Here is a 22735-nt window from a genome sequence, read left to right on the forward strand (position 1 = left end):
GGATTTGTTTTGTTTAGTATCTATTTACTTCGTAGCCGAGCTGTCTGCATCCAGGAAAGCTTTATAAATGATTTTAAAGGAGTCATCCTTGATAGTCTATTTTCCTATAATTACTGTATATCAAAAACATCCTTTAAAAGCATGCTTATGTTTGATTTCATTTGCATCTCAGTCGTGATGACTTTGGAGCGCAAAGCATTTTAGTTTCACTAGTTGAGGTTAGTCTGTCAGTTACTATTTTGCAGCTTTGGCTTAGGATGGCCCACCCGGATGGATGGTTTGAGCATCGCTGGATGACAACAGGTGAACAGCAGGGGGCGCTCTTTTCTCTGGACATCCCTGTGGGGCTTTATGGTGCCAATGCTGAACAGAAGAAGCTTCCTCATTTGGGTTGAAGGTCTCTTGTTTTCCGGTGAAGGAGCGGGACTGTTGGACACTGACGCTTTGGCCAAGTTTTTGTTTTGCTTTTGCTGTGCTGACAGAATCAAGTCCATTTCACCACGTGTTATTTTTTTAAAGAGAACATTTGACTCCTCCGTACTATCTGCCATCGCGTGAGGAGCTTCAGAGAAGGAGAATGGCTTTAACACGAAGCTGGTGTAAGAACTTTGCTGATTGATGAGCTGAGTTTCATTGCAACCAGAGTTGCTGCATAAATATGGCAATCCACAATCATCATTATCAGTAGATTTGAATGATAGAAGTATGATGCGTTTCATTGTGATTAGGTTTCTGTTTTGAAAAAACTGTAGATAAACATAAATCATATTTAAAGAAAAAGAGATGATTCATTTTTATAAATCAATACTCACATTATTGTGTAAATATTATGGATTTATTCTATTTAAATGGGTCTCTGTTGTTGTTTTTGCAGTTGAATTACAGATCAAATGTTCCATTCAGTCAAAAAAAAAGAAAAGAGCAATTTAACTGAGGAAAAATGAAAAAACACAATTCACAACTTTGCTGACTCTGTACTTTTTGGACTTTTCTCTCTTTACTTTCTTTTTAATGGACTCTAAAAGCATCTACTTGCTGAAACTAAAGCACTTCCAGACACCAGTGACTTTTGGGTCAACGTTTTGTTCTCCAGAGATGACTTAACAAGGACCCCACTATCCAGGCATTGAAGTCAGGCATATTTTGTACAAAGTTTCTGTAAATTCCAATTGTAATATTTCATAATGACTGTAAATATCTTGTGTAATGATTGTCAGCAATTATGAAGATGTATCTAAATTCAATTAAAACTCAATTCAGTCTATCACTTCAATAACAGAGTACACGGGTGGCGGTTTTATGTGTCCTGGATGAATGTGCGGTTCATGATGGCTGACTGGGGGGCTCACGGCTGATTGAGTGTCTGAATGAGCGAATGAACAGCGCTCGCACACTCAGAGTCAGTGGGAAAGCCAGAGCAGAACATGTAGGGGGGGAAAGAGAGATGTGAGGGCAGCAGCTGGGGACTATTGGCTGCATAATGGATGGAGAGGCAGAGGAGTCTGATGGAGAGGGAGAGGCCGCGGTGGTGGTCTTGGCAGAGATGGTCTCGGCCGGGGTCTGAACAGGGCTGAGCGCCGGCCTCAGGGGACATTAACGCAGAGAGCTGTAGATATGGAGGCACTCTGTGGACGCAACTGTTGCCCGCTGGCTGCAGGGGCCACAGCGCCTGCTACAAAAAAAAAGACAGGAAGAGAAAGAAAATAAAAGGGCAAGAAAGAGAGAGAGCCATCCATCCATGCCTCGACTTCTTCCTGCATCCTCCCCTCATTCAGCAAACCCGCTGCACTCTACACTTTCTCCTTGTCCTGACCACTGTTACAGCCCTTAAATGGATGCTATTGAATTTTTGATGGTGCAAAACACTGAATATTTAATATTTAAAAAGATTTTGTTCTAGCATGGCCTAATGTGCAGCTAATGTTTGACTTTGAACTTAATAAGACCGGGAGAACACAATGACAGAGAAACAGAGGGAGGCTGTTTTAACTGAGGAAATATCTGATGAACATTATTAATCAGAATTATGTATAAAAGCAGGAAATGAGGATTTTGAGATTGTTAAATGCTTCTGTCCAGCTTTGAATACAAAGAGAATCATGTTTATGGATTTAGTTTGTTTTTAAGATAACAGAAGAGCCCCAAATGGGACGGCACATGGCCTGTGTGTGTGTGATGCTTCTGGGTGTAAAAACTCAGTGCAAAACTTCGTAAAAAGACAAAATGGTGTAAAAACTGATGTAATGCGACATGTACCCTTGTTCCAGGTTCTTCCATGCATTGGTAAAAATGGGCTCTACAATACTGTTCCCCCTCACTATAACAGATGTATTATCTCACTACAGTAGACAGATGGTTTGTGCTAAATTGGCCCGCTCTCTCTATCTCTGTCTTTTCCTCTTTTCCTCTTTTCAAAAACGGCATTAGTGTTGACATGTAAGAGAGGGGGGACGAGGCAGATGCTTTCTACTTTGTAGTGTTTCCGTGTCACTGGAGTAATTAGGAATGCACAGACCTCTGCTCTGTGGAGTGGTGTGTGTGTTTTGTTTCCAAGAGTGTGTTTTGTTCCTGAGTGTGTCTGTGTGTGCAATGTGGACTCACAGCTGCGCTGCTGTGCACTGGGCATGCCAGCCAAGTCAAACCCAGCCAGAGCTGACTGGGACGGGTGAGAGGGTGAGTCTGGCACACTCGCGTCACGCCACTCCCCCTGCTATACACGAATCGGATGGAAAAATATGCCGAGCTACCCAGCAGAGATGAACCCGCCTGTGTCAGCTGTCCAAGGACAAAACAGGAAGCAATTTACATGTTTTGATTGATGATGAATCACCTTCAAGGTCGCACATGGCATCGGTTAAAAAAGACAATAAAGTAATAATCTATCTCCATTTGGAGGCAATTTTCCAGTAAGACCTCTATATGCTGTGCATCAAATACTAACCAGGTACATAAAGTTTCATTACGTTGGCTGTAACTGTGTCTGAAATTTAAATTTTAAGTACAAAAAATTAGTGACCCAGTGCAAATTTGGCCTGATTAAACAGGTTCTGGAGCCTGCTCTGGAAAAGACAACATATGTCAACATGAGGAAGTGGAAGGCATCCTACATGCATGCCATCTGTGCAAGAAGATACTTTGTTGTAGTTCGTCATACGTGAGAGTCTAACACACATGCATGTAAACAGATTCTTTCACGCTATCCTTTATGATCATGATCAAACTTTGAACCATCAACACCAATGTCTTTTATTAGCAAGAAATCTTTCATGCTTTGTACTCTGACTTCTGACCTCTGACCTCTCAGTGGACGAGGGGAAAGTGAACATGGAGCTATCTTACATGCACCAATAAAGACTCATTCTAATTATCATCCTCAGTCTTATTAAGAGCAATAAAGAGGTTTTCAGTGTCATTTAACCCCATGGACTGTATTCCTCATCTATATTCTTCTTAATGGGGTCTTTAAGTTCCCACTGCTGTGTTCATTCACACTCTGCAGACTCTTCATATATGTTTGCCCCAAGCATTCGTTGCGCTCTGCTCGGTGTTGTGTTGTCAGTTCAAATCTCCTTATGACCCACTGCACCAATTTTCTGCTCTGGGAATATTACATTGTCAGCTGTGTATACCCTTTTAGTGTTTTTTCTTTGTTTTTTTGTGTTTAATTTTAAAGGACAACATCAATGTGTAAATTATTAATGGAAATAAAGACTACTTTATAATGCCGGTCACTAACTCATAATTCTGCCATATGAATAACTACAAAGGCTTGAAAACTGGTTTCTACTTAAACAAGCGTATTGACAGCAAAGTTAAAATCAGTTAAGTCACTGGAGCAACCTCTGCTAAATGTCTGACTGTAATCAGCCACCTCATTTCCCCGCTATGTGAGACTTGAACTGCTCCAGTGCAAGGAATGCAAACACACCTGTCAATGCAAAGGGCGGACTCAGAGGAGGACTAGGTGTGCTGTCGTTTGTTTCAACCCGGTATTAAGCCTCACACACACACACACACACAAAGAGAGAGTCATTCAAGGACAGGATGAGCCTGCAGAGAGTATTTTTAACTCGTAGAAGCTGTAAGTATTGAGAAGATGTGGAGGAAAAACTGGTAAGAAGGGAAAAAAGAAAAACACACGGAGCAGCTATGACGTTGAAGAGTCCTCTGGACCGGGTGAGAGATGCTCTGAGAGGTCAGAGAGCGCGGGACAAGGACATCCGCAACGTGGTGTCCAATCTGCCGTATGAGGGCTTGGGGAAGGCGAAGCAACCCAACCGCTACTTCCCTGGCAACGCCATCAAGACCACCAAATACACCCTCCTCCTCTTCATCCCCATGAACCTCTTTGAGCAGTTTCACCGTCTGGCTAACATCTACTTTGTGGGCCTGGCTATTCTGAACTTTGTCCCGGTAGTGAACGCCTTCCAGCCCGAGGTAGCTCTGATCCCAATCTGTGTCATCTTCTCTCTGACGGCCCTAAAGGACGCCTGGGAGGACTTCAGGAGGTACCAGTCGGACAGGAAGCTCAACAACACGCCATGCTTAGTCTACAGCAGGTAACTGACTCAAAGACAATCATGTCCTAAATATGGAAACAGTGCAGTTTTGCGGTTCATGCATGATGTGGCGAGTGGAAACAGTCATGGTGCCTAATGATTCTTATCATCTAGCATGTTGATGTCTGTGTGAGTGTGTCGTTGAGTGATTGTGTGTGTTTTACCTCCTCTGCATTTCAGCACCCTGTGACAATTTTTTGAATTAAAATAAAAAATGTGAGGGAGATAATTCCTCTTTTGATGAGCCTCACAACAATATCTCTCACCATCGCATTGTGCACATTTGATGAAATCCTCATCTGGGTGTTGCGTCAGCAGAGACAGTAAGGTTAGCGGTTATCTATTTTTGAATTACTGGTGAAGGATGAATTATTCACAAATGAGGATAAACACTGTCATTTCAAAACCTTTCACTGCTGTGATTTTGTAGTGGTGGGATGTGGATTTCCTCAGGATGTGATGTGAGACTGTAGGCCACCCCACTGATGAATCCTCACACAGTCAACCTCTTTATTTATTAACCAGCAGCTTTACCATTGTTATGAAGTGCAGCCTCAGCTGGGGGAAAACCCTGTATCTTCTGTGTGTGTGTGTGTGTGTGTGTGTGTGTGTGTGTGTGTGTGTGTGTGTGTGTGTGTGTGTGTGTGTGTGTGTGTGTGTGTGTGTGTGTGTGTGTGTGTGTGTGTGTGTGTGTGTGTGTGTGTGTGTGTGTGTGTTGATAGCGTCCAGGTGGCCTAAGTGCAGACCCAGATGTAGCGTCTCGGACACTTCTGAGAACGCTCCAGTCCCTCTGGGCCTGTTAGAGGACGCTAGTCATCTTAGCCTCACACAGTCAGATAAACAGCAGTTAAGTAACGGCGAGCGGGCTCTTGTGGGTCTCTTATTGCTCGCTGGGTGGGGATGCTAAAGCTCCATTTTTGGGCTTGTAAAGATTAGAACAGAATCGATTGACTGGGATTTCTTTGAAGCATACAAATGTTTCCAGAAGAAGCTCAGGAATACATTTTAGGCTTCCACACACTTCCTCTTTTGCTCTATCTAGGTGAAGTTTATCCACCTGACAGCTCGAGGAACACACATCCTTGCAGCGCATGTTAAGGTCCACGTGGAAGGTTTTAAGATTTCACTGTAATTCACCAGACCTTCTCTGATGCACGTCTTTATTTCCCATCACCCTTCATCCACATGTTGTTTTCAAAAGGTGTGAAGTGTGTCATCCTATCTATCTTGTATCTATCTCAAACTCATGTCCAAACACGCTGGCTATTAATCATGCTGCCTCCTAACACGTCATTGAATTGTTAAACGTTTCTAATTTTATCGTCTGCTCTCTGCAGAACATGCAGTCGCCACACCTGACAGTTCCTGTCTGTTGTCCTGAGATTCCATATTTAATCTGCAGTAATCTGTTGTATGAATGTGACTCATAACAAACCTACAATCAAACCAAACAGGTTATCTTTAGTGTCACTATATTTCTGGAGAATTGTCTTCTACACAAATTACTACATTTTCAAGAGACACACCAGGTAGCCAAATTCACAAAAGCAGCTAAATTTGATGATGAGAGAGACAAATACATTATTTGGCAATGTGAGATCTTTAAGGCAATTGGAAATGTGTTTATTTCTCGCAAAGAGTTTGATGAGAAGTTTAATTAAAGCAAATAACATATTTCCCAAAATGTCAAAGTATGTATGTGTATGATCATTGACAAACATTTTTAAACTTTCTGATTATATCTTTAATGAAATGTACTCAATGCAATGTGACAATAGGCAATTCACTTTGAGAAATGAAGTATAAAACTATTAACTACGCTGCCTGGCACTTGGCAGACGTACATGAAGCTGTTCTGACAGGAGAAAACATAATAATGCAACCTGGTAAGTATAATCTTAACACAACATACTAAAAATACATAACCCCCCCGGCTTTGTTTGAGGCGAGGTGTGGTGTCATGTGACAGCTACCCGATCAGGTCCTACATGCAGGGCAGCATGCCTGCAGCTCTCTGTCGTTGGTGGTTAGCCAGCTTGACCTGCAGGTTCAACCCATAACGCATGTGGCTCTATGGGAAGCCTCAAACACTTGGAACAGCCTCGGCTCATAATCTGTACTGTCTTTCTCTGAAAGTTTCCTTATTCCAAAGCACATAAACACACCTGGGCCGCTCTCCAAAAAAAACAGCATTGATTTTTCATTTGGTTGCATTGTTTATTCCCTAAGTTAAGCAGCCGCTGTGATTATTTTATCCATACGGTGTGAGTCAATATTTCATTTGATTGCACAAACATAGACAAAATACGCCCTCTGTGCCAATATTGTTAATACATGTGACAAAAATCAATATAAAAGCCACCCAGGGACTGTGTATCTTTATGAAATCATCAGTAATAACTGTTGGTATCTGACATGTCTGATTTCAGGAAGGAAAAAAGGTTCACAGAGAGACGTTGGAAGGATGTGCGAGTGGGTGATTTTGTGAAGGTGGTTTGCAATGAAATCGTCCCTGCAGACCTGCTGTTGCTGCACACATCGGACCCCAACGGTGTGTGTCACATAGAGACATCCAACCTGGATGGAGAGACCACCCTGAAGCAAAGGATGGTGATGTCTGGCCTCTGCATTTCAGTAAGGAATACCTACCACATTTGAGTTTCACTTCTGTACTATGTTTCCTCATAGTGTTCTATCTCCACTGCCTCTGTGCTGCGTCACTTTTCTCCTCCTTCTTGTGATTGACATTGACCACAACAACTAAAAAATGTATTGAATATCTGCGGTAAATGCAGATCATTATGTCAAAGGCTGTAATGACAGACAGAAAACACAAACCTGTTGGATTACATAACTTAAATTATATTTTTAGAACATAGTTGTCTTTCATGTGTATACTACATGCCAGCTTGGGGGAAAGGATTGAGTTAAATTAAGAAAGTTTACATTCATACTTTATACCTCCTCGTGTTTCCCAGGATCCTGAATTTGAACCTGAAAACTTCAACACTGTTGTGGTGTGTGAAAAGCCCAACAACAACCTGAATCATTTCAAGTGTTATGTGTGAGTATCAACTACCCAGATCACATGGATCCCAAACAGTGCATTTAAGCCTTTCAGAGAAGCCGCGCAAAACTAATTCCAACCCACTCGCTGCACTTTCTTATGCCACCAGAGGCATTATTGGGGCTGTAATAGATTATAATCGATTTCCTCAGGCACCACAGCTCTTGCAGCTGGTCTACCATGCTGTCCAGCTATGGACATAAAGGAGGGGAATTACTAATGGGGAATATATAAGCAGTAATGAATATCTAACAAGATCTGACAGTACAAAGGAGGTTTCTCACTTTCTCCTGCTGCAGAGAGAAACCCGATAAGGACAAGGTGGGCGCTGGAATAGAGAGTCTGCTGCTGCGAGGCTGCAAAATGAGAAACACAGACCACGCTGTTGGCATCGTGGTGTATGCAGGTATATTCTCCATTTTCTCAGCTTTTAGACTGCTTTGACCTTGAGCTTTTAGTGTTTAGAAGGTCAGCTTAAGAAGGTCAAGAGGCCAAATTTCCCCATCACAACCCCACCCAAAGTTTTTTTCATCTCACTGCCAACCATCTCTGTAAAACATTTTAATATCAAGTATTTTTGCCGATTTAGCCTTGCAAATGTCCAGTTATACTTTCTGTACATTTTGTTGCCCTTCATCATATTGCAGAACACATCCTTTGATTGTAATGTGAATTCTGTTAAAAGTGTTTTTTGCAGGAGCCATGTTGACATGTTATTGAAGGGTAAGGAAAGGTGTAACTAATAACATTAATTTTGCTAAATTAAATTACAGAGGACATGACCTCCGAGATGTCCGAGTGTCCTGTTTTTTGTCCTTACATTAGCTGACACAGAATAAGCATGTTTTAAAAACATAACAATCTATTTCCCTTGGTGTTCACTGACCATATGGAGAACCTGTTTGTAACTCAATCAACATCTTCTGATCCCACCTATAAGGCCGTGAAACCAAGTCCATGCTCAACATCAACAGGCCAAGATACAAGCGCAGCAAATTAGAGCGGAAGCTGAACATAGACGTCATCTTCTGCGTCATTCTCCTCTTCAGCATGTGTCTTGTCGGAGCACTAGGTCAGTAATGAATTACATAATGTAATCATAAAATCACTACACAGACTGGTTCATAAATGATGAGAAAACGTTTAATTTCCAATAAAATATAAAAAAAACACTTTGGCTACAGGCCCAAAAATATTCTAGTAATAAAGGGAGGAGACAGTTGAGGGTGTGGTGCCAAAAATAGATTTCCTCCCTGCGTGACAGTCTGTATGATTAATTCCCCTGTCCTCACACATGCAGGTCACTTCTTATGGCTGCAGGCGCTGCCCAGTGTGCCCCCTTACCTCGTCCCCGACAGCAACGGTCACCTGGACAGTCCCGGTCTGTCTGGCTTCTACATGTTCTTCACCATGATCATCCTGCTGCAGGTGGAGGAGTCTTACTGTCTGTACAGAAAGAAAATATTTAGTGTGTTTTTCTAAATTTCTTAATTTTCTTTTTTGTCTACTTTCTCCTCATTTCCTCAAATATCTTCTCTTTATACTCTCTGTTGTCCACTCTCATCTTAACACTCATCCCGTCACTTCCTTTTTTTCACTTTCTCTGATCACTTCTTTCTCGCTCTCTCCTGTCTCTCTTGTCTATATTTCAACTTTCTGCTCTCCTCTCCCTTTCTTTCCTTTCCTTATTTTGTCCCTCCTCCCCTCGTCTCCTCACTTGCAGATCCTGATTCCTATCTCTCTCTATGTATCCATTGAGCTGGTCAAGATCGGTCAGATATACTTCATTACCAATGACATCGATCTGCACGATGACAAGACAGACAGGCGCGTGCAGTGTAAGTCCCTGAACATCACAGAGGACCTGGGACAGATTCAATACATCTTCTCCGACAAGACGGGGACCCTCACTGAGAACAAGATGGTGTTTCGCAGATGCTGCATCATGGGCACCGAGTACCCACACAAAGAGAATGGTAAACCAATAACAGCTGTTGCAGGACTGCTTTTTCATCAAAGGCCCCTAAATATTTATATATACGCTCATGAAAAAAAAAAATATATATATATTCAGGCATAGCACTTTCCCAGAGGTCACCAGAGAATTAATCCTTACTGTGGTAATTAGCTTAAAAAACACTTTCCACTTGAAAAACACTTAAGTGAAACACTTATATCTGAGTTATTCATTACTGAATTAAACTCACTTTGACTAATGCTAACTCAGCATATAGCAAGATAGTCCTGGCATGGTAGCATGCTAATTGGAATCATTATTTTTTTCCCCCAAAGGGGGTTCTCATTCCACCTTGTGCCGACCTACTGTGCTGTGATTGGCTGGTAGGCAGAAGGCCAACTCGTTGCTTTGACCTTTTGGCTCATTTTGATCTTTTCCTAAACCGTACAAAGTAGGTTTGTTGCCTTAACCAAAGGAGATATCTGGCAGAGGCAAACTTCTCCCATGTGCGCTCAACTTCTGTAACTTTTAGCATGAAATTGGAATCAGCAAACCAGCTAGCTGGCGTTAGTCTCAGGTTAGTATGTGAACATGCAAAGTAAAGTTGATATAATTTGGCTAACAACACAGCCTTTCCTCTGGCCGAACTATACCTTTTGTGCTACTAGTGGTACAAGTTTAGGAAAGTTATCTCGTATATATATAAATGTATTTCTGTGGTGTCCCAGTATCACGAGGTGCTCACCTGGGTAAAGACTTTGTGAGATTACATAATATGTTTTGGATTCTGAGCAGTATGTCACCTGTTCAGTTGAAATGCACTTCCTGTTTGGCTCCTCCTGAGTTTGAAACTTAATTTCCCATTGTGCTGTGTCATGATATGATGATGGTGATCTGCTTTTTGTTCCTCTTGTTTGATTGCCTTGCTGTTGCTGCTTTGTCTGTCAAAGCACTTTAGAAACTCTGTTTTTAAAGTTGCTGTATAAATAGTTGTTATTATCAATATAACTCTGTCTTGCACATTTGAATCCAATCCCGGATTCTTTACAATATTGAAATTTGGCCGTACAGAATACAGGTTTATATATAAAGAAGTGGAGTTAAGGCATACATTGGATACTCATGAGCCCATTGTCAATATATTGTCCCCCATCTTCTGTATATTGTGTTCTGATCAGAGACACGTCCATTTTTTGCTTCCATATGTGTGCTGACTAGCTTTAATTTGATTTCTGTCTAATAGTATTACTGATCTTTTTACACTGGAGTTGTAGTCAAGGGCTCTGCATTTGAACATGACTTGACCTGACATATAAAGTCCATAAAGTATAAAGTACATACTGTATGTATCAACATGTTTTGGGGGGATTTGCAGCCATCCGCCTAGCTGTTCTTGATGGACCAGACTCAGGGGAGGAGGTCATCTTCAACCAGCGACCACAACCCCCACAGACTGGATGGTCCCTGGATACTGAGGGCGACAACCCTGACGACATGCAACATCACCATGACAACCAATGCAAGAGCAAGGTCAAGGGAAATGCCCCGAGCGATGTGGCCTTCAGCAGTCCGCTGGTAAGATGATCGCTTAGTCAGGAAGAAAAGGTAGATATTTAATTCAGAGTGGGGTCCGGCTTTATATTATAATGCAGGGTCACAAGAAGCCACCTTGGGGAAAATGGTGATCAGCATTTTGTTTGCTCATGCAGGAGGTGTAGTCGTCAGGTCGTTGACTCAAGGCCACCCACAGGGGCCCACCAATTAGACTCATTCTTCTTGATTAACAAGAGTCCTTGCAGTTATAATCATGACTGAGTAGCACAAATAAATGGCTCAAAATCAAACATGATAGGGCATTTATTGTGAACTGGCCCACTGTTATCAACCTAATGTAGGGAGCTGGGACGGATACTGACACATCTTGTCTTACCACTCTCATGTAAAGGCAAATGAATCATAGTGTCCTTATTGAGTTTATGATGATGTCTTACCATAAAACTGTATTAAGAATGCATTTATCTGTATGGAAATGTAACTTTATCCATCCATCCATTTATTAAACTTGTTATCCCGCTCATGGATTGTGCGAGGGGCAGGATACAAACTGGACAGGCTGATGGTCTATCACATGATCATTATGATAAAAAGTAACAGTATTAATTTGGTGGTTTCAGTTTAGTTCATTATTATATCAGTATAAAAAAATTATATAATCAGTATTTAAGTATGACATTAGTGTAAATGTGTTTCTAAGATCTAGAAATTTGAACTTTTAACCCATGACCTGATTTAAAATATAATTTTCAATATCTAAACACCCACTCAAAAGACCTCCAAGTGTCATTTGTTTACCAAAATCTCACCCATCCTTGTGTCAAAAGGCCTCATGGTCCCTGTCCCCGCCGCAGATGGCCGAGCTGCTAGGTGTCAGTGATAAGCACATCCATTTTGGCTCAAAGTTGCCGCTGTGTCTGTGACGGGACATATGGTCATGCTGGGCACCGTTCGGCACAGACCACTGATGTCACGTAAACTGTAAACGTGCACTATAGATTAGTCATTGTCGTCTTGATATACAGTACAGTAGCCCTATGTCTATTTTCGTCCACGGGGCAAAGAGAGGCCTGGAGACACAGGCTGAGACAGAAAAGGTCTTGTGTTTATTCCAGCAAGGCGGCACAAAGCCCATCTTTGGTTTTCCTCATGCTGTGTCTCTAACAGAGCAGAATGGTTGTATGAATGAAAACTTCCTCCGTTCCTTCTGTCCTTTTGTCCTTCCTGCAACAGTTCCTTGTAGCTACATGAGCAAACAAAACTGGATTAAACAGTTAAAAAGCCTAAAACTTTTTCCTATCCCGTCCGTCAAAACAGTCAAAGCTGAGTGTAAGCAGTAAACGGTTTATCGGCGTGAGCTTTTAATTAAAAAGAACTGATTAACTTTTACTCCAACAGGAAACTGAGGTGATTCCAGACAGGAAGCTGCTTCAGCAGATTAGCAGGGCAGGGAGCAGCAGCGGCAGCTGGAAGACAGATCCTTACCTGGACTTTTTTCTGGGTCTCGCCATTTGCAACACGGTGATGGTTTCCATGGCAACAGCTCAGAGACAGAGGGTGAGCGCTTCGTTTACTGCCACTGTGGATGGGAAGTAGAGATGGAGGCTGCAGTCAGGAGAGGAAAGATGGATAAAGGATTCGTTCACTTGAAACTCCCACAGTACAAACTTATTTTAAAAACTTTTCTACGAGAAAACTTTGTGAAGAATCTATTAATTGCGTCATTCATTATATAATATAGATCTATAAACCTGGTGTCCATCAATGTGGCTGCAGTACTGCAGCAAAATCTCCATAATTTAATCAGTAACACACACAACAATTAGGTTTAAATTATTCTTATTAACCTCAAACAATTAGTTTCATTTTGAAAGTTCCCTTCAATTGTTTAGCTGCAAGTTTCTGTTCGTTCATCAGTAGTAGTCAGTGCTAATTTTCTTTCATCTTTAAAGCCCCAGTTGTAAAGATTCTGAGTCCTCACTAAATTAGCCACATAGTAAAGGGAGATTTGAAGGGGCAATCAGGGTTGTCTTTATTAATTTTAGTGCTCGCTGCTCTTGACTGTGCTGTTCTCAGGTCTGGCAGATGGGAGAAATATGTGGGTTTTCCCTTGAGTTTGTAATTAAAGGTAAAAGCACAAAAAGAAACGGAGTGGAAATGGATGGGAAGGTTTTAAGAGGGTTTTTTCTGTTATCACCATATGGGCGTCTGGGAAAAATGGTGAAATAAAAACACTATATAACACACAAATTTCTGTTTCCTTTGCTTCACTTTTCCAGGTGAGTGAGTTTTCGCACTCTGGTCAGGCAAACAACTCACTGAATACTTTGTCCAACTTGGTGAAATCTCCTGTCTCTCTTCGCCATATTTTCACCAAGCCCAAGAAAAATCGCACCATATTAGAGGACTCAGTTGTAGAGGAGGAACATTTTAACCCCCCTGTAAAAAAAGAGGAGTCTGGAGACACCAATGGGCTCCAAATGTGTACGCTTCATGCTCCATCCGACACGACTGCAACGACCCCAGATCATCTGAGCTATGAGGCAGAGAGTCCAGATGAGGCAGCCCTGGTGTACGCAGCCAAGGCATATGGCTTCACCCTGCTGGACCGCACCCCTCACAGTGTGACGGTGAGGCTCCCGTCTGGGGACAACCTGGTCTTTGAGGTGCTGGACACCTTGACCTTTGACGCCAACAGGAAGAGAATGTCTGTTTTGGTGCGACACCCACTCACCAAAGAGTATGTGTTGTACACTAAAGGTGCAGACTACGCCATCATGGAGCTACTCGGTACACCGTATGCAGGTACCTGCAGGTGTAACTACACAAACACACATTTAATAAATGATTTATCTCTATGAGTCAACACAGAGATACCCTGGGTCATTTCATAATTCACTATGCAGCCATATAAATAAATCTGTGTCATATTATTTTCAGAACATCTCAGTGGGAAGCAGAAGAATATAGCAGCAGGTACTCAGTATCACCTGGACTGCTACGCTAAAGATGGGCTACGTACACTTTGCTTTACAAAGAAGGTGCACAGTCTGATTCGTTAATATTTACCAGCATCATTTTCTAACACTAAATGAGCTCCGTTCATCTTCTTTCTGCGTGTGCCGCAGGTTGTGAGTGACAAGGCGTATGAAAGATGGTCAGTGAACAGACTGAGAGCTCTGGCTGCTATAGACAACAGAGAGGAGCTTGTTATGGACAGTGCAGTGCAGCTAGAGAAAGACCTCTCGCTGCTGGGTAACATACATCAGCCTAACACGCATCATTCATAACAAACACTTGAAAAAACATACTGTGTATCTGTGTGATAAGCTCTATGTTTGAGTCATGCCGGACTTTGGATATATGTCCTCCTGCAGGGGCGACGGGCATTGAGGACCGTCTTCAGGAGAGTGTCCCAGACACCATCGTGGCACTGCGGGAGGCAGGGATCCAGGTGTGGGTGCTGACTGGTGACAAGCCGGAGACAGCTGTCAACATCGGCTATGCCTGCAGGCTACTGGAAGAAGAAGACCTGGTGATTAACATGAGCTGCAAAAACAAGGTGAGGAGGCCGATTTGTCTGCCTCACTGAGGGCTGGCTGTTTGACTCAGAGCTGCTCTTCTTTACTCATTAAGTGATGCATGATGGAACATCTCTGATTCATTCACACCACAATTAGAATTTGTTTTGGAAAATTGAGAACATGGTACGAAAATGTTAACGTACTTAAAGCAATATTTTTGAAAATAAGCCAGTTAGGTTAGCTTAGCACAATGACTGAAACCAGTGGGAAACAGTTTTCTTGTTCTGTCCAACGGTAACAAGATCTGCCCACTAGTAGTTGCCAGGCAACAAGCAGAGACTCCAGGAGGTTAACAGTCCAAGAGATAGTCAGCCTCATTTTTACACATTAGACAAACGCAGTTCAATTTATTAATGAGACTTAGACTTGTAGGTGAATTTAGTTACCTTTGTACAACACCAGGTTAGCTGTTTCCAAGCTTTATGCTAAACTAAGCTAATCTCTATTTGCGGTATCTTCATATTAAACATACTGAGGTTTAGTCTCTATATATACTAAACTTGCATCTCTTAATGATTTTTAGCATATACTCTGAAACATTAGATTTTATTTTGGGATAGTTAGTTAATCTTACATTAAGGAGATCTTTCCAGACCTGTCAAATAATATTAAAGCTAGTATTAATGTGGCAGGATTTTTCAAAATAAAGTGAAATAACATTTGAATAAAGAGGTATAAAATTGGGTGTGTTATGTACTGTGATATATTTGTGATGGTGGGGGAGGGCAAACCTGACGAGAAGAATTATCATGATCAATAGGGCTGTAAAAATATTTATTTCCAACTTAAATTACCGGTTCATTTCTTTCTTGTTTTTTTAAATACAAAATATTAAATTACTTATTGTTTACATGTAGCCCTGAATATTTGAGCCACTCAATATGAGGTGCAGGAAGTTTTCAAGTGAATAAATCAAAAGTAAATATAGAAAAGACCTGGAGCATTAGAAGATAACTCCTCTTGAAACTTTGTCTTTTTACATGATTTTATTTTTCACACATCACACACATATAGCTTGGTTCTTGGGGCAATATTGGCTGTTTTTGATGGTCATTCAGGACAAGACTTGTGTTTTCCAAGCTGTAAGTTCAGGAGGTTTTACCTGAGGGTCCGTCTCCCTCCAATTTAAATGGCCCAACCTTTTTGACGACTTTCACATTTAACTAAAGGTCAAACCCTTACATTTTCTTCGGAGAAAGATAAGGTGTCAGGTGTGGGCCCTGCTTCTCTGAGGTCATTAAAGACCCTTCATAACAGCCTGACCATGTCCTAATCGTCTCCGGCCTCAAATAGACTGAAATTACCCGTTGGCTCTAACGGATACATGGGGAGCTTTCTGGAACAAAGGCACTGCTGCGCTCCTCTCAGACGGGACTAGTCATTGATGATGAATGGAGCAAGATACCCCCAATACAATATCTACTGCTTTCATATCTAATTACCAGTCTAATTTTCAACCCCCGGGGGAAATACCCCTTTGCTCATATTGGTAATGAACTTTTTTTTTCTTGTTTACCACTCTAACTCGATGACCACCTGAGGGATGCATTCCCACAGTCATCTCCCAACCACACCTAATGAAATTTAACCAGCATTAGATAGATGATCTAAAAACAGGATGTGACCCAATTTTTTTTCATCACGTCGCTTTTCCTTTTGGCTAAGAGGCTGGAGTTATTTACAGACAACAGTGACGAGTCTGATGGGACCACAGCCTCGTAATTGCTTCTAGTCAGACATCATGAACATTACTCAACAGCAGAGAGAGTCCTCTTTTTATGGATTATAAGAGATGTCTCATCCAAGTTAACAGTTATCCTCTTTTACTTTGTATTTTCTGTAGTTCACCACATCACCTTTTATGCAGCTTAGTCAAATTAATTTAAACTCTGTAATAGAGTTGCCTTCAGATAATTGTTGTTATAATGGAATTATTTGATGATTATTTGATACATTTATTGTTTTGGCTATACAATGAGTACACCGGTAAAAAAAAAGATGCCCTTTCCATGTTCTCTTTAACCAAAGTTGATATCTTCATATTATGTATTTTGTCCAAGCAACTGTCCAAAACCAAAGTTATTTAATTTACTAATGCATAAAACCAAAAAAGCAAAGAAAATCTTCACATGTCAAATGCTGGAACAAAAACTATTTAGCATTTTTATTGAAAAATGACTTATTAACTACTTAATTTGTTGTCAAACTTATTTCTCCAAAACTCATTGTTTAAGCTCTAGTTTGGAAAGTTTCATTATACTGAAAACAACAATGTGACGAGCTAAATAGCCAGATGTTGTTTTGCAGCTCGAGTGCACGTCCATCTTGGACTGCACTCTGGAAGAGGTGAGGAGGTACAGCGAGGACCCTCGCAATGTGGGTACAACCCAAGACATATCTCTGGTGATTGACGGACGCACCCTGACCATGGCTCTGTCGTTAGACCTGCAGGACCGCTTCGTGGACCTGGCCAAGCGCGCTGCCGCTCTGTGCTCTGCTGTAGAGTCACGCCCTTACAGAAGAGCAGAGTGGTGAAGGTGGTCAGGGAGAAACTCAAGGTCATGACCCTTGCTGTAGGTAAGAAAATGTTTTTGAGCTATTCAAGAAATTCAAAATGCATTTACTTGGGACTTTTAATCTTACTTCAATGCAAAAGAGAAGAAACAATAATCTATCAACAGTATCAAATTACAGTGACAAAGAAATCTGTTGTTTTTGCATGTCTTCTTAATTTCTTAGATAGGACCTAAGATTATACTTTTCAACAAAACAAATCAATGAATTTATTATGATTGTATTCTACTGGGAAATTGTTACACTTACATATGTAATAGGCTTTTTCCATGGAAGACATTAAGACACAGTAGGAAAAGCACAGGTGTGACATGAATGGTGGCTGGATTCCATTTAGCTGCTTCAGTTTCAGGGTTCTGGTGTTGTGCATACTGGCTCAGTGTCACTCTGTCAGGACATACTGGGACACTTAGTTAATGTTATTAGTAAAACCTGTGCTTTTGCTACTATGACAAGTCACAATGTTTGCTCTGAAAAAAATTTATGACACGAATAAAACATTGTATGGGAAATAAATGGTTTTGTGAGTGAATGCAAAAAGTGTTGCAGGGGAATAAAAAGGTCATTCTTTCAGGTTTTCTAAGGCTCTTGATCTTATTCTCTTTGAGTCATTGAACCTTCTAAGAAATGTATTATTGAAATTTATTGTTGTTGAATTGGCGTCCTGATGAGACACATAGTCCCTTCACTCTGTTCTATTAGGACGGGAATTTAAGTAAATTCAGGTCCTGAGAAATGTATGTAGTCAAAATATCACAAATGCATTAAACTCACTCAATTCATTTGTATTAATGTATTAAGACCCATCAAGTCAGTGGGTTTGAATACAAGTTATTCTTTAATAGGACACTGTTGTCAAACTGATATTCACTCTGTGGTTTCAGGTGATGGTGCAAATGATGTCAACATGATCCAAGCAGCAGATATCGGCATCGGGCTATCCGGTCAGGAGGGCATGCAGGTCTGAACAGAGGTCTTTAGCTTCAAAGATAGTTATTTGTTTCTTCTCTCACTGTCCAAAACTCCATGTCATCTGCAGGCGGTCATGGCGAGTGATTTCGCTATATCTCGCTTCAAGCACCTGAAAAAACTTCTCCTGGTTCACGGACACTGGTGCTACACTCGACTTGCCAACATGATCATTTACTTCTTCTATAAGAACGTGGTGAGTGTCGTGTCTACGTTAGAGCGCTTTGCTGTCTGAATCAACATCTTTCCTGGATTTCTCATGTAATCATCTAAACTTTAATGTGTCCCCCAGGCCTACGTAAATCTGCTGTTCTGGTATCAGTTCTTCTGCGGCTTCTCTGGCACTGCCATGATCGACTACTGGCTGATGATTTTCTTTAACCTCTTCTTCACCTCGTTACCGCCCATCATGTTTGGGATCATGGACAAAGACGTGTCTGCAGAGATGCTGCTGGGTGTTCCTGAACTGTACAGGACCGGACAGGGTGAAGGGGTCAGTGACAATAGTAGCTACGTGTTTATAGGATTGGGTCAGGAGTAAAATGCACCAAATATTTTGCGTAGTTTATGTTTTAAAAGGTTTGTGTGTGTATGTGCTTGTTTAGGAATACACGTTTTTAACTTTCTGGGTCTCCATGCTCGATGCCTTCTATCAGAGTCTGGTGTGCTTCTTTATTCCATATCTGGTGAGAGAAACATTTGATTCTCAGTCTTCAATAAAATATTGTGCAAAGTTACAGTTCTGTTATGGCGCCTCTATGCCTAAAATTTGACCACATGTATTTTCTCCCCTCCAGGCTTACCAGGATTCAGACATTGATATTTTCACCTTTGGAACGCCTTTGAACACAATTTCTTTATTTACCATCCTGTTGCATCTATCAATAGAGATCAAAGCCTGGGTGAGTGCTGAACTGATGGATATCTATTTCTAGATATAATCATGGTATAAACTCCCTGTGGGCCAAACTCCTATCATTAAATTGTTTCAGTCTGGTCTGCATTTTATACTGATATGATGATAACAACACCAACAACAACAACAATATATTGATTTAACGCAACTTGTATGTGCAACATTATTTACATTTAACCAGTTTTTTGTAAATAAATGCAATACAAAATTAACAGACAGTTTATGACGAATAGGGTTGTTATGAAAATATGTAATTGCTGTTTTATGCATCTGTCTTGCAGACGGTGGTTCATTGGGTAATCATGCTGGGCAGTGTGGCATTGTACTTCATTGTGACGCTTGCCTACAGCGCCATCTGTGTCACCTGTAACCCTCCATCCAACCCGTACTGGATCCTCCAGAGCCAGATGGCCGACCCCATGTTTTACCTTCTCTGCATCATCACTACTGTGGTGGCTCTGATGCCCAGGTACTATCACTGTTATTCCCAGTTTGTCACAAAATGTAATGTACTCATTTGAATACATTCTGCCTCACTCTATTGCATACCTCTGAAGAGCATATAAACAGCAGATTGTTTTTTAACTGTCCCATCTTCCTACTTTTATCTCAAGTGATATGTATACTTAAATTAGGGGAAATGTCAACAATTTTCACCCTGACAATTACTGGAACTAAAATAATAAACAAATATAAACCTCAGGAAATGTCCTATCACATATTGCACTTGGAAAGAAAAGAGTTAAAAAGAAGCCTAGTGTACACAGCTAATGTACACCGAGTGTAGCACACGGTAATTAACAGTCGGGAGAATGTTAATCTCTTAACCAGAAGACATTACATTTTTTCTCAGAAGCTTTTATCCAAAGCGACTTACAGGAAGACGATGTATGATAAAGAAAATAAGGTTATCATCAGACGCCCCACTGAATCTTACAGATGACACTCTCTAACTAGAGCGGTGCCTAACTCTTATTTGTTTTAAATCAATTCATTATTCATTGTTAAAAAAGACAGAAACTACCACCTCACACCTAGAGCTGGAGGCAACGTCTTCAAATGTTCTGTTTTGTCCGATCAACTGTCCAAAAACCAAAGATGTCCCATAACCTCACTATGAATTAGAACACAAAATCACCTAATCAACCTCATAATTATGTTATGTAAGTGTTATTATGAAGATTGTATTTGACTTGTGCTGATCATGAACTGCTATGTCATTGTAAGGTTGCTGTGGTGCATAAACAGTCTCGGCAGATTTGTTATGAAATCATGTCAATTGTGAAGTCCAGGAATGATCTGCACCACGGCTCGGTCTTTCCTCCTGGTTGCTGATGCGTCTGAAAGTGCTGATATTTAGAGGGAATGCTCTGATTTACATCAAAGAGCCGCATATTTTTCTCTGGCCTACTTTCTCACCACCACACTCTCTCCCCCAGGTACATGTTTCATGTGCTGAAGAACTCTATCGCCCCCTCCCCGCTCGTGCAAGCCAGGCATCTGGACCGGCTGGACCAATCCACGCGGGACGAGTGGATGAAGGAGTGGAGGAGCTTCAGGAGCACGAGCCCGGTCAAACGCCACAGGTTGTCTACCCCACCCACTCCCACCCTGGAGACCCCTGCGGACATTTATCCCCAGCCTGTCAGCCCCTCTGATTTCATGGAGGATGAATTCACACTGAATGACCTCACAGAAAACTATCAGAGGCCTGTACAGACATGAGAAACAGACTCGTTGGCAACTTGAAGGAACAAGATGATTATTTATTCAGAAAATGGTAAATATTCCTCATGATTGGATATATCGCAGTATGTTTTCATTTTTTGGGGAAATACTCTTCCTTTCGGACTTGTGACAAATCATCGATTGGGTTGATGAGTGAAAAAAAGTATGTAGGCCCTCTCCTCCTTACCCTCCTCATAACAAGCTGCCATAGTGAACACATAAGCCTGTTACTTTCCTGATGGGTTTTCAGAGCACAGTGGTAACCCACTTAGTCATGCCACCCACCCCTCCAAAACGTGGCACTTTTCCAGAACAAAATGCTTAGCTGGTTTAATATATTCCTCTCACCTAGATACCCTAAACATTCACAATGCATCCTGTCACCGAGGCGAACACACGTGTGTTGTTTACAGATTCTGCCTTATACAAAAATGTATGTTTTTATACTGTAGGCTGGGCCTGTGACTGGTTGTGTGCATTTTCTGTACATCTTACATCTGTAAGATTTGCTGTGAAAATACACAATCAAATTGTGTCTATCACAAGTGTGTGTGTCATCTTATTTCCGATGCAGCATCTAGACCAAATAAGCAAAAAGGTAAATTCAGAAGAATCAGAAGAAAAGGCTTCTGAGCTACAAAGTCTGATGCCTTTTTTTATGGAAATGGAGTGTGCACAAGCCGAATCCACTTGTAAAAAGGGCTGAGTTATCATTGGCATACTTCATTATACAGTAGCAGCTCTGCTTATATAAGGTCCCACTGCCTCCCGTTAGATCATTGCTGCTCTCTAGTGTTGAAAATGAAAAGCTGCGGAAAGGTCAAAAGGGACAAAGTCAGAAAGGCTTGATCACATTGAAGTCACAAGAATATGCAACATTTTAGTTAATTAAACATATATTTTAATTGAAAATTAAATAAATACAGCATAAGTAAAAGAAAGTGCAGTTACAGTTAAGCCGACTTCTTCCAAACCTGTGCAACCCTGTCACTGCTGCACATACATACACAAATGTGTGAAATTAGTAAATACAAGGCTTTTTTACAGCTGTGTTAATGTATTGTGTTACAGTGGGGCACTGGATACTGTGGGACTATTGTGTTTAATGCAACAGAACTATTTTGCACAAAATAAATTGCACGAAGGCCTCTATTTTGAACACAGTAAAGACATCTGGTGTGAAAACCTTCATCTGTATAGGCTGTGCTTCTAGATGAACAGAGATCCATCAATAGAAAAATAAAGTGCATCTGAAATCAGAAAAAAACTAACTAAAAAATGACTCTTCAGTGAATCTATATGGATACGTATATATAATGAATATTTCATCATGAAAGTCTGTGACAACAAAACATAATAAGAACAACACCGAACACAGTTTTTACTTTAACTAACTATAGGTGATGTTCATTGTATTATGGGGTCCTTTGTGGATGGTTGTATTATATCTTATTTTTGAGAATTACTGGGCACATTTAGAAGATGACATTAATGATAAACATTACATGGAGATATTTTTAGTGCAGAAAGAATGGAGTTTGTTGGCTCTATATATATTGTCTCATCAACTTAGATGTCAGACTATAAGCTTATAGAACATGGGCTTTAAATGACAATTTGAAAGGAAATTAAAATAATTTTAGCTGGGAAAAAAGAGGATAGTAGTATGTTTGGTTTAGATGAGTTCAATATGTTATAGCACCTTTTAAGTTATTTCAGATGTTTTACTGACAATTGAAAACCAAATTAAATAGTTGTAGTTCAGGATCAATTATTAAACTCCACCGACACAAGAATACAAAAGACCAATTGTGTTTTAAATCAAGC

General features: G+C 40.9%; 1 protein-coding gene across 1 annotated transcript; it reads left to right on the plus strand.

Annotated features, from left to right (window-relative positions):
• Window positions 1-1484: 1484 nt before the first annotated feature.
• Window positions 1485-20905, plus strand: atp10b (ATPase phospholipid transporting 10B). Its single transcript, XM_054598188.1, is given in 24 exon segments — window positions 1485-1546; window positions 1658-1730; window positions 4228-4559; window positions 6989-7193; window positions 7538-7623; window positions 7926-8032; window positions 8567-8698; window positions 8927-9054; window positions 9350-9602; window positions 10959-11158; window positions 12536-12694; window positions 13417-13942; window positions 14078-14178; window positions 14266-14392; window positions 14515-14699; window positions 17029-17196; window positions 17199-17298; window positions 18180-18256; window positions 18335-18460; window positions 18557-18757; window positions 18870-18950; window positions 19062-19166; window positions 19462-19649; window positions 20620-20905. Coding segments are annotated over 24 exon segments (4008 nt in total).
• Window positions 20906-22735: the final 1830 nt, after the last annotated feature.

This window comes from Anoplopoma fimbria, chromosome 4, assembly GCF_027596085.1.
Source record: "Anoplopoma fimbria isolate UVic2021 breed Golden Eagle Sablefish chromosome 4, Afim_UVic_2022, whole genome shotgun sequence".
Lineage (NCBI taxonomy): Eukaryota > Metazoa > Chordata > Actinopteri > Perciformes > Anoplopomatidae > Anoplopoma > Anoplopoma fimbria.